This window comes from Vidua chalybeata, chromosome 9, assembly GCF_026979565.1.
Source record: "Vidua chalybeata isolate OUT-0048 chromosome 9, bVidCha1 merged haplotype, whole genome shotgun sequence".
NCBI lineage: Eukaryota > Metazoa > Chordata > Aves > Passeriformes > Viduidae > Vidua > Vidua chalybeata.
This window is the reverse complement of record NC_071538.1, coordinates 17,948,555-17,967,151: the sequence shown is the minus strand read 5'-3', so window position 1 is coordinate 17,967,151 and position 18,597 is coordinate 17,948,555. Positions and strand designations below refer to the sequence as shown.

General features: G+C 37.1%; 1 protein-coding gene across 6 annotated transcripts in view; it reads right to left on the bottom strand.

Moving 5' to 3' along the window:
• ADGRL2 (adhesion G protein-coupled receptor L2) overlaps positions 1-18,597 on the bottom strand; it is a 156,006-nt gene that overhangs the window by 18,639 nt on the left and 118,770 nt on the right. For 3 of the 6 annotated variants that reach the window (XM_053950215.1, XM_053950217.1, XM_053950219.1), the window contains exons 6-16: positions 17,061-17,357; positions 16,410-16,513; positions 15,387-15,572; positions 13,734-13,772; positions 10,669-10,852; positions 8,676-8,798; positions 8,194-8,399; positions 6,973-7,146; positions 5,759-5,968; positions 4,580-4,800; positions 3,246-3,312 (exon numbers count right to left, since the gene is read on the bottom strand). In XM_053950215.1, coding sequence (XP_053806190.1) covers positions 3,246-3,312; positions 4,580-4,800; positions 5,759-5,968; positions 6,973-7,146; positions 8,194-8,399; positions 8,676-8,798; positions 10,669-10,852; positions 13,734-13,772; positions 15,387-15,572; positions 16,410-16,513; positions 17,061-17,357 — 1,811 coding nt within the window. The remainder of the gene's footprint in view (positions 1-3,245; positions 3,313-4,579; positions 4,801-5,758; positions 5,969-6,972; positions 7,147-8,193; positions 8,400-8,675; positions 8,799-10,668; positions 10,853-13,733; positions 13,773-15,386; positions 15,573-16,409; positions 16,514-17,060; positions 17,358-18,597) is intronic. The other 3 variants (XM_053950218.1, XM_053950220.1, XM_053950221.1) reach the window with 1 other exon arrangement.

Genomic DNA, 18,597 nt, shown 5'->3' with positions numbered 1-18,597 from the left:
AATATACTAGTTCCTTGTCATCTCTTAATATAAGTGCAATTTGATAGAACAAAGTGAAAGACAATTTATATATATATATATATAAATAACAACTTACTACTTTAAAATACAAAATATGAAGAGTTTTTATGATAATAATCAAATGCAGCACCCTGGAAGATCATGCTTCTTTCACAGGCAACACACATATGGCCATTTCTCATTTGGAAATCAGAAGGAACTGGACATGAAAGAAATTGCAGGTAGAAAATTTGTCTTTCTAGACCCTGAAACCTATGTAATTTTGAGAGATGGAATGTGTCCAACTCAAATTAACTTTTTAAAAAAATTGGTGTTCTAACCTGCACAGAAGACTAATCAATTAGAATTAGCTAATTAATAGGTACAGTGAATTTGTGGCAAAATAAAGTTAGTTTTTGCAAAAACTATGATAAATTTCCCCTGTGACTAACAGAAAAATACCATTTATCAAATGTCTACTATAAAAAGATAAACACATATTATTTATAAAAAAATAAGCTTATAAATACAGTCCATTTTCACTTGTGGAGCTAAGTTATGTCTACATCTGTCCATCCCCTGGCTCAGATAAGCAATACTTCAGCCTGGGTGAGAACATTTAACACATTCTGTGTTAATGAAAAGGGGCATCTTAGTAATTTTTGCTTAGACAACCCTTGGTGGACTAATACATGGGCTCTGCCTGCAAGCTGGGAGAAGCAAATTGCAACAGTTCTGGCTAAATTAAACCAACACCTCGCGCTCCTTGGACATGAATGAATATAGATCTACACAGCAGTCAAAGTGCTCAGGCTTTTCTGACCACAGATTACAGAAGTGCACTGTTTGTTTTATAGCCATGAACCTACTCAATGGAATCACGTCCGCCTTGAGCTTAGCAGCTTAAAATTCATTCCACACAGCCTGCAGTGCTGACATGGATACGATAAGACAGAAGAACAGAAACACCACTCTGAAGTAACCTAGCTGAACTGCACATGTTCTGACCCTTTTTGAACTCCCCGGAGCTTTTGTTACCTGGCAAATGCAGCTCTAAAACTGCTCTTGCATCTCCAGATCTTTGCTCTTAGCCATGCAGAAGCCTGTTTCTCCCTGGGACTGGCAGAGAGAGAGGTGGTCTCTGAAGGCTTCTAAATGAGTGTGCACATTGAACTCTTACTGAACTGAATTAATTATTAAAGATGCAGATGGAGCTGTCCAAATGATAAGAACAGCTCCTGACGTATCATGATCCAAGCTTTCATTAAACCATTTCAGGCATACTAATGGTTTCCCACCGCTCATTACTTACATGCTCTTTTCTCATAGATATAATAACCCTGGTGCCCAAAGGCATGGCAGGCTATCGAAATAGTGAAATTAAAAGTTCCTCAGAAGATGTACTGAGCAGCTTCATGCTTCCCATTCTCATTTTGTGCAAAAATGGGCACAGACACAAGTAAAAATACTTATAAATTCAGAGAAAAAACTGTAAATTAACAGAGAACAATACTGTCAAAAAAGAGTTTATGCGCAGAACTATTAAACTGAGAAACACAGAAGTGATTTGAGCAACATGTTAAAAAGCTTACCAAGGCAACATTGTCACATGCTACTGACACTAAGTAAGCTACACTACAAATAGAGCTCTTTGGTTACAGTGCACATGACATTATTTTTCAGCCACTACACTTCTCACACTTCTTCCTCTGGTTTCTCTTGCTTTCTCAGCTGGGACGATTAGAGGGCAAAGCAATTGCTAGAGAAGAATTACTCCTAGGAACTGTGCTGTGATTGCTACCTGCTGTTTCATATTTTTCAAGTTGGGAATACTGCTCCCAGAAGCCTTTTGCGTCTCAGTCTAAATGATTTGCTGGAGGATAATAATGTCACGGCCAGTAAATAATAGTGAACTATGTCTGTACATGGTCAATATGATTAAATGTCCTTCACCTCTATTCTCACTCTGACCTGGTTATGAGGAAGTGAAAAAGCCATCAGCAAAGCCCAAGGCTTCCCATGTGAAATGTTATTTTAGAGGAAGGGAGAGAAATATAGGTGACTTAGCAAAATACCCCCAGTAACAATAAAATAAAGGAGCCACAAACAAAAAGCAAAATTATTACCACACAACCAGAATTGAAGTGACTTAACTATTGTAGCATGAAACTCAGAACAATTTCCAGAATAATTACAACTGGAAGAAACAACTTCATGTTGAAAAATACTGTCATACTGAACATACTAAGTCTATCTTTCTAAGACTTTCAATTGCAATTGTAGGTTTAATTAAAAAAAAATCCCCATCATTCTGAGATATTATTTAATTTTAATGTATTTAGAATAAACTCTGTACAATTATTATGGTCTACACTTACATCTTACAAACACTACAATTTTTCTAATTCAACTCATACACACATAAATTTTGGCATCTACACCCATGTCTTTGAAAATATGCCAATGAACTCTAACAACCTCTACATTGCACAACTATCTTTTCTTAAGTGATTGCTCAAGGATTCAAATAGTTTTTGATATAAACAGAATAAATGCAGACCAAAACATTGGCCAGGCACATTTTTAGTAGAAATTTCCATAATCAAAGTATCAGTTTGTACTGTAAGTACAGAAAGTGCTGAAATAATATGTCTGGCACACAGATCTATAAAACTCAAAGAAATTTCAAAATTATGCCTGACACATGTACTTCACACTGAAAAAAATAATATTTCTGAATATGGAGAAATACAATTCCTGAATTTGGAAATTCAAGTGAACTGAAATTCTGCTAACATTTCACAACTCTACTACTGTGAAAGGGCAGGAAAACATGCAACTATTTAAGATTTCAAAAGCATGAAAACAAATTAATTAATCCCTCCAAACTATCAGCAATTATGAGAAAAGGCCTCTGTGTACATAGGCTATGTCCCCAATCAGCTTTTACAGTATTTCCCAAATAAAGCCAGGCTTTAAAGATACAGAGCTAGCAGAGAAAACCAAGGTGAGTCAAAATGCCCATTTTGCATTCACTGTGCTCACAAATTTGACAATTAATCATTTGGTCAGCACTCTTTAAAGATTTCTACATATTTATATAACCATTAGTCACATTACAAATTGTTTATAAGCATTTTTATGGAATGTCTTGTGAATAAGGATGGCATTGAATGAAATTTTAAATATTTTTAATCTGCCGTGAGGCAACCTAAAAAGAAAGGAAAAAAAAACAAAGTTCTTACCAGAATAATAAAAGTAACAGGTCCAATGAAACTCCAGATAAAGTAGTTATCTACGTGTAGCCAGCAACTATGATAGAAGAAAGAGAATGAAAAGTGAAAAGCTGCATTAGCACCTCAGTCCAGTAAATGGAAATTCTTCTTAAGGTAACACTTTGCCAGTAAACAATGATGAACATCGCCCAGTACCACTTATTCCATGGCAAACACCTAACCTGAACCTCTTCTAATGAACTGTGTAACACGACTGAACCTGAAACTGCATCATCAGGAATAACTAACATAAGGGGAAACAAAACCAAAGCAAGCTCTCCTTTCAGCCAAAAGGTTTGGTGACAGGTGCTATCATGGACTAATGAAACTAACATCAGGAAATAATTTTTGCAGGCTTCCCATGTGATCTTCAAAGTCTGCTTTTAACTTTATATCAAATGTTAAGTGCTCACGCCTGAGGAATATGAGACAGAAAATGCTCAGATGTCATGTTTTGCTGAATAATAATATGGTATATAAATAAAATGCCCCATCTGGGAGTTGAACTGTAGAGAAAGAATACATAAGATACCAGACTAAATGACGTATGAACCTATTAGGGCCAACTTCACTTAGCAATTCATTTTTCATACAGCCCAGTTCCCTGCTGAATTCTCTTATTTGTCTTTCATCAGTAGCAATATCAAGCAGCTTTCTTGTAGTCAACAATATCTTCCCCTTCTGTAACTAATTTCATCAAAGGACAAAATAAACACTACTGAAAGGCAAATTCATGCCTCCAGCAACTCAAATCCTCAGAAATGTTTCCTGTCTACCTTCTGTCACTTCCTATATACATGTGTATTTTTGTAAATAACAAGCAGTGGCTAATTTTAATCCCACTCTACTTGCCTGATAAAATATTATCAAAATAAAACATATAGGTTGGAATATTGTACTGTCATACTTCAGGATGAGAGCGAGCTAGAGGGACAGCTGAACAAAGAGATCTAATGAAGCATTAGCTTAAAACTGGGTGGTTAGGCTTGTCAGATACTTTAAGCTGAGAAATTTTGCTTAATATACATCTGAGTACAAAAAGTTATTTACTTTTTCAATTTGTTTCAGGTCAATCTTTTGTGTTAAAAGAAAGAACATGATTCAGAATTGGTCTCTCTAGAGTACAAATCCCCTGAACCTAGAGAATTACAAAAGACTTGATTGTAATTTGTGCACAGCATTGCCATTCTCTTACCAATAAAGCTTTCAGATGGTATTTTAGTCTGTCAGGGACCCTCTGACAGCTAATAGGCTTTAAAAAATTATTCACTTGAAAAACACTCAGGTCACTTGCAATTACTTACGCTTTCTCTGTTCCGTAGCTCTTATAGTCAATAGCTGCTGAGACACCAACTACTGTAGCAGGGAAGAGGTAGCCAGCAACATAATAGTACTTCTTTCTAGAATATTCACTTTCAAATACTTCTACTAACATTAGATAAAGCTGCACTCCTTCTAGACACATCCAGGCAAAGGCTGCCAGGAAGAAAAAGTGTAAGAGACCTGCAAAAACTGGACATGCAATCTGCAAAGAAAGAGAGAGACGGAAATGTAAACCACAAAACCTTCACATCATTACCTCTCCAACTGAACAGTGTGCAATAGAACTGTAGATAATTTTATAAGAAACCTTCACAAATTCAGGAGCACCTTCCCTACCTCAAAACATACTCTGAACATTTGAAAACACTGATATGCGCTCAGTAGCTACAGAAAGTGAATTAGCCAAACAGTATGAACAAAGATACGGAAATTGCACCCTCATCTCCCAGTCATCAATTTCAGAGTGGACTTCTTAATTTTATAAGCAACTTTTTAATTTTGAAACTGATATAGTTTTAGGACTTACAGTTTAGATAATCCTAGACATGAACAGTTGGTTCTCTGTGCATAATGTGATACTACATGTTAAAAATTATAAAGTGTCTGCCCTGCGATTTTTGTCTGCTCTAGTATGGAAATTTCTACTGTTGTAACAGAAGTCCGTCTGAATTCTTTCCCCATTGGCCAAATTCTGGATGAAACTATGGTAGATTATTAGTTTCAACCCAATGAATCATGTCAGAATTAATTTTACCAACACTACCAAAATACCTGCTTGAATGTGAAGTGCAAAAAATGTGTACACGTATAGAAAAGGCTTTTTACTAATATATATAAAAATGTAGTCAATACCTGTTAAGACATTTGAATATATATATAGAAAACATATTCATGTTCCTAATAGTCAACATTCAATTTCATCTCCTCTTTCAAAAGTCTAACCACCTGCTTCGTTAAGAGTCGGTGTTTCTAAACTGAAAATAAAAAGCATATTTTGGACGGATGCAAATACTAGGTATGAATATATCTATCTTATTTTCATGCTGAGCTTTTATTTCAGCCTTGCTGTGTTGGAGTGCTAAAAACTTGTCAGTGTTGTCATGTTTTGATTCAAACAGTCACTTCAGAGAACAAGATCAGTACACAGAGAGAAAACTTACCTTGTACTCTGTCTTATCGATGCCTATTAGGAAAATGAACTCAGCAATGAATAGGTTGATACAAAGGTTCTTGTGAATAGTGTTACGATCACTTTGCAGGCCACGGAAAAAACAGAATGTGAAGATGCAGATGGCCAGGCAAACAAGAGAGATGACAATTCCCACCCAGGTGATGACAGTGAGGAGCAATTCGTGCACTCCATCTTTGTACTAGAAATAACCAAGAATGGAGAAAATTAATATGACTCTTTATGAGTATAAACAAAAACCTATTTTCACAGGTATCTAGAAAAGTTACTTGTTCATTACATGAGATGAGTAAAATGTACTCAGTAATTTCTCAGTCTCAGGTCAGCTTCCCAGAAGAGCACGATCAGGGTCAATAGAAGAGAAGCGGGTCTGAGAGAAAAATGTGACTATTTTATCCAGATCAGATAGCATTTTTACTTTTCCTATGGCTCACTGCAGAGTGGTTGGAAATATGAGCAGAGAACCATAACATTTTTAAGGGACCACTAGGCTCTGAAGAAAGGAAAGAGGAGGAGAACTTTCCCTGGGACTTCCTACAGACCTGCAACTCCACAGCAGACAAGAAAGCAATGCTTTACACAATGAGCAGGACAAAATGCAGAATATGCTGCTCATGTAATTCTGTCTTCAATCTCATGTTTAGCTAAAGGAGATTCCTTGCTTCAGTTCTTTGCAGCTTTTCAAATACAATGGCTTAATGAGAAGTCCCATGTCCCTGCAAATATTGCATGCTCTTGGGCCCCTGACGTGCAGGAAGTGCTTAAAATAGATAATAAAATTTCTGACTATGAAGAGTTGTTTAAACAACCACTATGGAAGTTCTTTCACCTTCCTCACCAAGGAGAGCTGGCACTTGGGCTTCCAGGGAACAGTCTGCTCAGCTGTCTCTACAGACACTCTCCACCAGTACTGAGAGAGAGTCTATAAAATTGTTGTAAGGTTGGTCGGTAACTTTAAAATATGGCTTGTAGAAAACTTTTCTTCTTCCTTGTTTTCTCTTCCCTTTTATTTTGCTTGCAACTTTATGGATGTGGAGGAAAAGTGCTACAGAAAGCAACTTTGGAAAGAGCAGGTAAGAACTATAAATACTAAAGAAACTTCAACAATTTTGGATCTTGCTAAAAGTGTAAAGCTAAGTCTTTTAAGTTTGTTCCCTGTTGATGACTGGAAACATCGTTACCTACCACAATTTCCCGACGAGCCATAAGAATTGCAAAGTTGGTGAGATGACTGCAAGCACATGTTGTATGAGTTTTATTTGTGTCAACCAGTTTGCAGCCTTGAGTTGACCAGTATCCCATCATAGTCCTCTCTGAGTAGTTCCAGAAGGAACAATTTGCATTGAAATAATTGTCAGGCTGGGAGATAAAAGGATAACATAAAATGAGGATTTTACACACTAAGATGGCAATAACAATTGTTTAATATGTGTAAAAGGTAATTTAGATTAAACGTTGCACGTTTTGGACAATAAAGTTTTTCATCAGCAAAACTGTGGACTATGTTGCACAAGGAAGACATCTAGTTTATAAGGGACTTTATAGTCCAAAGCATTCTGAAGTGTAGTCTCAATTACTGTAGACCCAATTTTAAACAATTACAATTTTTATGCATGGATGGTACATTATAGCTAAAGTGAATTTATTCTGAAGATTTTTTTTTTTTCTGTAAATCACAATTTGAAAATAGGATTTTTTCCTTTGGTTCTCACCTTTGGCCAAAGTCTCAGGCCAAAGTCATGTGAATAGGTATCACAAAAAAGTTCACTCCTCAATGCCTATCTATTTTGATAAAAAAATCCAACCAGATTTACAAAAACAGGCAAAATGAGAGGAAATATCTAACCATATCTTCGCTATCACAGTAGTGATTGTTTATTTTCCCCATGTGAGACAGAAAAGAGAAAGGGACATACTTAAGAGCAAAGAAACACATTAAATGAAATAGCACAAAGAAAATATACATAAATTCAAAGTATAACAGATCAACCATACTTTATTCGTTGCTGAATAAATGCAACTTGAACAATTTGTATAAGCTTCCATAATTTGGTCCAAAATTAATGTAAAATGTTAAAGAGTCAATAAAACTTACTACATCAAACCATCAAGAATCTTAACAGTTATCTTCTACCCTTCTACTAAGGTAAGAGTTAATTTTCAGTTAGAAACAAATGAGTCATTTACATTTTCATGTTGATTACTGAATTAGCTTTCATTAAGAATACACTTAAGTTCTAATAATCACTGAACCAGGCTCATTTAATTTTATGTTCATAGACTTAACTTGCATCTCTGACCTAGTCCAACATTTAAAATTCAAATGGAAAAAAGGTTGTTTTTCTGCATTGCTTTTCTCTCTTGCTGATTTTGTGACCTTCCCATTGACTCATTAGCATAACTCACATCGATGTGTTCCAGTGTGAAATGCACGGGATCAGTCAGGTACACCCGGCTCGACTCCTTGTTGATGGAAGCGGCGATGACGTGGGAGTTGACGGCGATTGTGCTGTTCTGCCCCGCCAAGTCACTGCCTAACTTTATGGTTGCATTCTCAGTACTGAGGAAACGACCCAAGCTTTTGTAAATAATGAAAACCAGTTTGGCTAATCCTACAAAAGAAAAAAAAAAAAAAGCCCATCATCACTCCACAGAGGTGTACAGTGAGCTGTACTCTAGTGACAATTAAGCATCAGTAAACTGAGAGGTATTTTCAGGCCACGGACTTGAAGAAAAACGACCAGGTAGGTATCCCTGATCATCAAAAAAAAAAAAAAAAAAAAAAAGCCACAGAGCAGCTTTGTGTTGTTCTGTTTTGATGTTTTAACTAGGTATGGTAGGTTTTATAGAAGTTAATGGAGTTCTACTGTTCCGTGCCCAAGGCTCACCGTTCCTGCTGTTCTGTTTCATGGTTCGTGCAGAGAGCTGAATCCAGTTGCCTCCTTTACCAGCCTGAGGAAATCGCAAGTCCTGCACTTGGCCCTCAGTAGAAAGCACTGCAACATCCAAAACTAAGCAGACCAGAGGAAAAAAAAAAAAACGTTAAAAAAGGAGAATGAAGAGAAGGTCTCTTGGCCAGATTACAATATGCCAGATGACATTTTTCCCCCCCAGTCTGTATTTAGTTTTCTCACATGGCTGTCTGTAAGGCAGATTTGCACTGCATGCTTCAATCACCCAGACTTAGCTTGTTTAACTAAATCTAATGCACACTGCTAAAATGACAGCACTTTAGTAGTGATAACATGACATCAAACCTTCTTCAAATTTGTGCCCACAAAACATCCACTTAAAGATACTATACACATGTTGCAAAAAAATGTTAGTTTTGAAGATCTTAATGCCTATGCAGTATCCTTTGCTGACAAATTTAGAACTTTAAGTATTGATTTAAAGTTTTTTAAACAGTCAGCAAAGAATACCTAAGTATACTCTTGCCATGTATTTAGCTAAATCAGTATATGTAGCTAAAAATTATTTCCAATTTTTTTTCTACCTCTGATTCTGTATATTTATAGGAAACCACTTTATTAGTTCTGCTAATAAGCATTTAAATTGAAAAATCAGATGCCACTCAGCTGTACTTCAGTATTACTTTTATAACACATTGTATATTGGGAGATTTTCATGGGATTACCACTGAATGCTGGATTTCCCTGGATAGATAAAATCATATAGGTGAGAGTGGACAATTGGTTGACAAAATCTAAGTTATATTAAACCAGTCTAGCTACAGCTCTGAACTACAGACTGACAAAAAGTATGAAATTAGGAAATCACTTCTCTTTCTCCAAGTCATACATACATATGTGTACAAGGAATTCAGTCTTGTATGGCATCAGGGAAGTGTTATTATGACATGAAGACAGCTTATCACAAGCAGCAATATTCAGAGTCTACTCATCTCCATGGAACTGCTTGTGTACATCCAAAGGCAGATCTGTGATTCTACCCACATTCCTTCAAACAACTGGTGCAGTTCCTTTGATAACAGACTGTGAGACTTTCCCCCATCCTTTCCCAGTACCTTCCTACTCAATTAAAAACTAGGCAGAATCATCTTCTACAGCTACAAATATGCAGACACTGAAACGTGAAAAGTCTCATTTCTGCAGTCTATTCCAAGTCTCTATCTTGGTACTCTGCATATTAGCAGACTTTCAGGTTCCTTGTACCTCCCTGAGACTACATTAATCTCTGTAATAAGGAATTTTAATTTTATGCATAGCAATGATTTTTGCTTTAACACATCCTGCGCAACAATATTTGCACATCTCTAATACCAAACCCCTTCATTTCTCTGTCACCACTTAAATTCTAAATTATGCTCCAAATATCTCCAGCTATTTTGCAGTCTCTGGAGCATAGCTATTCTGCATTATGGGAGATGTAGTTCACTGAACACATTTTTACCTGAAGGCAGTCATGTTTAATATAAACATTTAGCCTATGCTGAGTGCCTAAAATATTTAACTGTCACAGTACATTGCAAAAAAAGTAATTTAAATTCATTAGGAACAGTTTATATTTAAGAGAAACGTATTTTCTGCAGCTCTACAGAAAGCAGTTCCCTTAAAAAAATCCATACTCTGCACTCTTCACATCCATGCGTTCTGCTAATGATTTTTCAGTGATAAATCAACTTTGTAACATCAACTACCTTCCATTTTATAATGTACTAATGACAATAAAGAAGAAGGCTAATTTCAAAGAGCCAAACAAGAAAAGTGTGTTTTCCCTGCTTTGGAGCACTCACCTTTCCATCAAACATTGCACAGCTCAGCCTTCAGAAAGTATGTTGCTACCTGGAGTACTTTTTCCTCCTTTTGTGTAAAGCAATACACAGCACTTTAACTTATGCTCAAAAAGAAATTTACTTACCAATATTTTCTGTGGGCATTGAGACTCTACTTGGTTCTACAAGGTTATCAGCCAAGACAAAAGCCCCTTCTTCTAACGTATCAAGTAACATTGTGGCTGCGTGGGCTTGTTCTGAAGAATTCATGTCCTTCCAGGACTCCAGAGCTTCAGGCCTGAGCAAGTTGTCCACTGTATCCACAACTGCCTGCATTCATTAGAAAACTATCATTAGGTCTGATGCCCTAGGCAGCTGGAGAAAATTCCCAATGTTATACGGCGACAATTATAATACTTAACTGTCAGGATGATTTACTGTGATTTAATGGCACAAGAACACTGTTTTCAACATTAAAATATTTTCCATCCGCTTGTTGGATTAGCATGAGTAGAAGCGCAGCTAGTCACTAGCATTGTGTGGTCTCTAAGCAGTAAACATGCAAATTTGACTTGTTTTGTATCAGATATAAGTATGGTATTGTTATTGTGCTGAAAAATGTAAAAATAAATGCCAGAAATCTCGCCTGAAGCTTTCATCTTAATGTCAAAATGTATAACTTCTATTTAAAAATACTAATGCCAAAATTAGCACTCCGCAGTTTAGGCTAAAATGACAATAATAGCCCTCTGGAAACTGAGCCCCACTATGCAGCCATAGCTCTGTAAACTACTTGTCTATGACAAATAGACCTTCTTTATTGCAGGAGGCATGAAATGAAGCTGACTCAGTGCTTCAAAATTAGTTTTGGCCACTCTCACTCCCCCTCCTCTTCCTGTACCTGTTCATAGATACTTAGAGGGATTACCAACTCCCATTTCTGCACAAAGGTCAGTTAGAAAAGGAAATCAATAGAGCAAACAAGATGTCCACTGACCGTTCCTGTTATCAGTGACGGCAAAACTGCAAAGCTGAATAAAATCTGCTATTTTTAAAAGTTTTACTTGTAACAACTCTATAATCATGCTTTAAGGTTCACTGAGCTGCATATAAGGTAGTAATAAATAAGGAAGAAGAATAATTCAGTGACATGATTACATTATTTTACAAAATAATCCAATCAGAGTAATCAGATAATCAATTGAAGGCAGGCTTTTACATTAATGCATAACGTTGCTGTGCACTGAGTGTGCTGTGTATTGAGTACAGCAGGCACTGCTGCAACACCCTGTTTACTCTGTCCCATTTACCTATTCCTAATGTGTCGTTAAGCATATATATAATTTGTTTGATCAATTTAAAAGCACTGGAAATGGAAACAGAACACATACAAACAGAAAGATGTCAGTCTGGAGTACTGTATTGTGCAAACAAACAAATGGGAAAACTTGGTCAAAGCTCTTGTCAGAGCAAGATTAATTAGCCTAATCCATTTTAATATCCTCTTTCTGTCTGCATTGTGAGCTACCACGACCTTCCTGGCAGGTGGAAGATACTTCGAAGTGGCTCTAAAGCCTTTTTTCTTTCTCTTATGGGAGAATAGTCAAAATGCTCGCACTGATACTGCTGCAGCCATTAACTAGAGTGGAACAGAAATTGGTCTGCAGAGGCCAGATTCATTAGTCACTAAGAAATACAGATTGGAGCCTCTAATCTGAGGAACAAATGAATTCTCTGTCACAAAGTGGGAACTCGCTTCATTTGCATAGTGTAAGTCAGCTTTTGATTTGTAATTTCAAGAGGTTTATTAGTCTTATCTAAGCAGAGAAGCCCATTTGAGACCGACAGAAAATGACACCAGTTGGAAATTAAGGTTCTGCTCTGGTTTCTCATGTATTGCCATTCAGCAGTGATGGTATGCATTCACTGATACAATACGCTTTTCCTTTATTATGGGATACCCTAACTCTGCGTTTTCCTTGTGGAAAATCATCACCTGCCCCGTAATATTTCTGAAGTGCTTCTCCTCTCAGACAGAGGCAAATGGATGGGAAAAACCCCACAGCCCCTGTGACACAGCTGTCAGAGCAGCCCCGTTACTGCTTGTCTCACGATCCTGTTTACTATTGAAAAGGAAGCAGAAAACCCCACTCTACCTAAACCACATCTTCTGGATTACCCTTTACTATTAAAATATATTTTCTAATAAAAATACATTACAACTATTATTGCTTGAGAAATGAATTTCTCTCCAGATCTTTGTCTCTTTTGTCAAATTTTTGTATAACTGGACATCTCCCATCCACTTCCAGGGCCCCAGGATAAAAGACAGAAGTGCCCTGTACAGAGAAATCTCTTTTCAGTAAGAGTCTGAATTTTTTTATTATGTTGGAAAGTATTTCAAAATTCTTTCCAAAAATAATTCTTACATTTCATCTCAGAGGATACAGGTAAAAATCAGTATTTTAAAAGAAGTTTTGAAAAAATCTACAATAAAATCTTTCAGAGCCAGACATGTCTGTTCTAGGACTTTTTTTTCCCCTTCATAGGGGTGAGGTGGCATTACTGGCATTGTACTGTAGCAAAGGAGCTGGCCACTACAGGCAGCCATTCTACAGCTAATGAAAGGAACTGGAAATCAGGCAGCAATGTGTTACACACCTTCTATATAGCCTGGTTAATGGGACATGTGGCAGACATTTTACAAGTGAAGTTAGAGAAATGTTTGTCTTTGCATTGTATCCTCAAGTCACTGAATTGTAACAATTCTCAAAACTGTAAGAAGGAGTGATTTTACTAGGCATAAGAATACACACGAAACAAAAACTATATAATGTATATTTTTCTCACAAGCAAATTAACTCTAAACAGTCTTTGATATAAAATTCTACCAAGGTGAACTAATTTCTTTGAGTTGCAAGCTTTTTCCCCCTGCCCAAAATTTTATTACAAGAGAGATGTTACTTCCAACTCAGATAATAATCCCTTCTGCTTTTTTAGTTTTGAACAAGTTAAGGTACAAGAGGTATGAACTTTGATTTTTTTTTTTTCTGAGTGTTATACCTGTGCAAAGCCAACATTTGTAAAGTTGATATGGGGCACAATACACATTTATCAAAGACTGAAATACATAGGATCATGCAGCAAGATGATAAAGCGTGGCAGGTTGCTGAAGCAGGGAGAAAGCAGGGTGACAGCACAGGAGATATACCTTAAGGTAAGCCCTGCACGTCTTCTCTCGTTTTTGGAGCTTTTTAATAAGGAAAAAGAAAATCAGAAGTTAGAAAGATTCTGGAAAACTTCAGAAAGAGAAAAAAAAATACTCTGGTGTTTCAAATCCTGATTTTGAATGAGAGCCTGGACATTAATCTAGCTTCTGTCCATGATGACTACATCACACAGGAAATGTTTTTTCCCAGCTGTGGTTTAAGCCCAGCTGGCAACCAAAGACCACACAGCCACTTGCTGATTTGCTCACCAGCAGGATTGGGGAAAGAATCACAACGGTAAAACTGACAAATTCCATGAGCTGAGATAAACACAATTCAATAGGTAAAACAAAATAAAATAAACTAGGGAATTAATTCACTGCTTCCCATGGGTAGGAAGGTGTTCAGCCATTCCCAGAAAAGCCAAGCTCCATCACATGGAATTGTTACTTGGGAAGACAAACACCATAACTTTGAAGTCTCCCAGTTCTTCCTAATTTTTGTATGCTGAATATGATGTCACATGGTCTGGAATACCCCCTTGGTCAGCTGGGCTCAGAGGTCCCAGCTGTGTCCCCTCCCAAATTCCCATGCACTCCCAAATTCCTTGACAGCACAGCAGTACAGAAAGAAGAAGATGCTGTGAAAGTGCTGCTCAGCATTAACAAAAACACCTTTTTATCGAAGATATGGAAGATTTATTTCAGCACAAATCCAAAATGTAGCCCCATACTAGCCACTGTGAAGAAAATTAACTCTACCCCAGCCAAAAGCAGCACAGCAACCTTTACTCAGGTGTCTAGATAACTTTTGCCCAAATGGTGGGGTTTGTACGAAAAGGTCAAAGGAAAAAATCCGTGTGTGGGCACTTGATCTGTCTCTGGGAAAACTATTTTAAGGGCATCTAGGGGCTGTAAATAAAACTACTGCCAAAATAACAGAGAAATGCATGGATATCTTTCTCTCTAAAGGAGGATGAAAAAATATTTCATTTGTGGCTTGCTGACTAGGCTCATGCAAGGAAGAGGCTGAGAAATATAACATTTCCTCTGAGAAAAAGAGGAAAGGTAATAACACTGTAATTTGTATTTAAACCACAAAGACACATTTTCTCTGAAATGTTTCTTGGAACATGTTTCCAGAGAAAACATTAATTCAAGTTTTAGTTATGTGCAGTAAGGCCTTTTTATAAAGATCAATTATAAGTCATGTTGGTGTCTTTAGAAGTCTAAGAAAGTGCTATTATTCTGCAGGAAGTTGGATTAAAATAAAACCCTGCACCTATGCAGAATTCTACCGATTTTATTACATGCTCAGGGTTAAAAGGATCACTGGATAAACATGCTGATTTGTTATAGAATTTCTGAGAGGTAATACTCATTTCCCTCACACTAGTTATAATGCATTCCAGATTTTAATATGGGACACAGCTATGTATTTTAGGACCAGTCAGCTATTGTGAATTATATCTTATTCCCTAAAGAAGGTAATTACAACTTTCCGCTGTGTATTTACTGCTGTTTTCTCTCATATGCTTATTCCAGAACTATACACATGCAGGAACAAAGTATAGATTAATATTTCTGAAAGGAAAAAAATACCAAACCCAAGAGCAATTGTTATCCCAGCAGGAGGAGGTGATGGGAGGTGTGTACCTTGTTATAACTCCTTCCAGCAGAGTCTTTTTCACTGGGCCGTAGTTCCTGAAGCTGAGCATCCAAAATGTCCACGAGCTGTTCCATCAGCCTCACTGATGAACTAACATCACCAGCAAAGACCGGTCCTTTGGTGTGTTTAGCCAGTTCATTGGCCAGACTAGCAGCATTTTCTCCACTTCTGATCTGAAATGACAGTTTATATTATCTCAGCAGGGTCCCTTGTTCTGCTTGAGGCTTCTAATTCCAATTCCCTGTGTACCTTTGTTGTGGTGAAATAACCATTTGCACATACATTGAAATCTGTAACTAATTGAGACCAATAACGTTCTCTTTATCTCAGAAGATTAAAGGTTCTTAGATCTGTGGCACACAAAAGCAGTTCTTAACAGCCATCAAAACCAGAAATCTGAGTGGGACTTTTGGGCTCGATCTTCTATTCATCCTCACTTTTATTTTACTGCCATTATCAGACAGTAAGAAATCTGTTTGTTCATACCAGTGCTTGAGGCATTTGAAAGTCAAGAAGCCTTGTACTGACAACAAATTATCCAGTTTTCATAAACTTTGTAAATCTCAGTAGGGAAGGAAAACACAGAAAGTGGTTCTGCTGTCTAAACATACTGTTATCAATGCATTCAGACAAAAATCTATTTATTATAGAGTAATTTTTACTGAACAAAAAAACCCTTGCTGTATACCAGAGGTTTTGCTGTGTGTTGTATAGTATTTGATTTTTTAAGCAAATATTGCTTTTGGTTTTTGAAAACATGATAAGCTACTTTGTTTTAAATAGTGATGAGAACACGTAATCACAAATTCAACATAAGAATTTAGAGAGGGCATACTAAGACACAAATAAGAACCTAACTGTTGGCCAGTACTTTGCACATGGAGTGCACATAACTCCTACTTGTAATGAACACAGAGTAATAAAGACAACTTCAACAAACTGAAATATTAATGCTCAGAGTTAAAATCCTTAATCACCAGTGTACACCAGATTAAAAGGTTTCAACTAACCTTCTGAGCCAGCTGATTTACCCAGTGTGAGGTACAGTTGCTAAGATCAGGGCCTTTGGGGTTCCACATTCCCGTTAAGACCACGCAGAGATACGAGGCAGTTCCTACAACAGATGTAGAAAACTACAGTGAAATGGAAACCATTTTTCTGCATGCATTCAGGAAATTGGCTACACTGTGCTCCTAAACAACATTCAATTCTGAATGCTGCTAATGGTAGTACTTGACAATAATTGACAAAAATGTAAGGAAATAATGTAGATTACAAAGAGCAATAAAAAAAAGTCAGTGAAAAGTACCAGACATTTTCTGCAAACAAACAAAAAGCCCTTGATTTTTCCTGGAGCTCATCCAGAGGGGAGCTCATAATGAGAAAGGCAGCTGTAAGCATATTTCACAACAGTCCTCAAGCAATGCCCTAAAATTTGACCTGGATTCACACAAGTGCAAGCACAAGGTAATTCTGTGGCTATGCTCAAATGACGATTGCAGATTATAACTTGACCACTGTCTGCAGATACTGCACTCTCTGGGTAACAAAAAAAATCATGGGACAGACAGCCTGAGATTAAAAAATATTCATCATGAGAGAGCTACATATTGCTTTTGAAATGTCTGCTTGACATCAAGATATATTTTTAAAGGCAATACCTCGTGTTCCTTTGGGGCAAGGGCGTTCAACCATCATTCCTCTTTGTGTTTGAGGCCAGCTAATCCCCCTGGCCTCAGTTGGTTCACAGAATCTCTCTGGCAAAGGGAAAAAACTTGTCACAGGAGGAATTTTGGTTGTGGAAATGGGTGGTGGTGGTTTGGGTCCTCTGCTTCCTTCCTTTGTTCCTCCAGCTGATGTTGTGCTTATGGGACCTCTCTGTGATGTAGTGCTAGTGGTTGACACTGTGGTTTTGTAAAGCTCTGCTGAAGAAGTTATTGTCACTGCTGTGGTAGGCACTGCACAGGGAAAAATCAGAGTAATAATAAAATAAATTACTTCAGAATTATATATAAAAAAAGTTATTTAAAAGCTATTTATGTAGCTTTCAAGGATTCTCTGGCGTCTCCTTTCCTTTATCTTAATATTACTCTTATTGCTATTCTGGATGCTTAAGATGTAACTTTGACTTTTTTTTTGTTTTTCTTTTCTTTTTTTACTCCCAGCTCATACTGTCATGACGTTTCAGCACATTCTCCAAATAATGTCTTCTGTAATAAAAATTGATAGTTACATTTCTAAAAGCTGAAAGGCATACTAGGGAATTATCAGTACATAACAAACACGCTCAAAGCAATTAAAGATTACTTAATCACATTTGCAGCAGGAACAACTCAATAGATAGAATCATTTGAATCAGTGTGCCGTGAACAATGTAGTCCAGCTTTAACAACAAAGGCAGTGGGCTGTAACTAACAAGACCATTTTTGAAAAACAGACCTCAAAACTTCAAGTCACCCAGTATAGACCTTCCAGGGCAATAATTATGATAACATCTTCCTACCCAGCAGTCATGCTGCCTGAGAGCTGCATGCCCGATTAGCTCCAAGCAGAGGCAGCCCCCAGCAGGTACATGGCGTTCTCCTCTTTGTACATTTGGGGCCATAACATCCTTTTTTGGTAGAGCAGGTAGGAAGACACAATTCATAGAAGCCAGTGGCAAGGAGCAAGTTTTCATCTTCTATGAAACACCAGGACAGGCTTAGGCCAAATCCCTTCTGCTCAGGATGTGCAGCTGCTCCTGCCACTGACCCACAGCAGGAACTCTTGGCTGGAGCTGCTGAGGTACAGCCCAAGCCACGCCAGGGTTTTCAGGCTTTGGAGAGATAATGTAAGTTAATGCTAGTGGAGTCTGGAATGGCTCTGCAACACCTTCACGTGTATACTAAGACCAATGCAAGGAAGCAAAGCAACTGCCACAGTTAGCATTATTTCCAAATATTCATTAGTGTTCAAAATGCTTTACAGGCACAGAAAAATACAGAGGCTTGTGTTGAGAACAAATAAGCTCACAAAAATTGGTTTTGGCTTTTTTCTTTCTCTTTTTTTCTTGTTCTGCTAGGCCGTTGCACTCTTGACTTACTGGACAGCTTCTCTAAATTAAATAATAAATAAAATAAAACCAAAATAAAGAGCAGTCTCAGTTTTTTCAGCAGTTGTTTTATAAATTAGTGCTTTGCATAATATTAAATTTCAGCC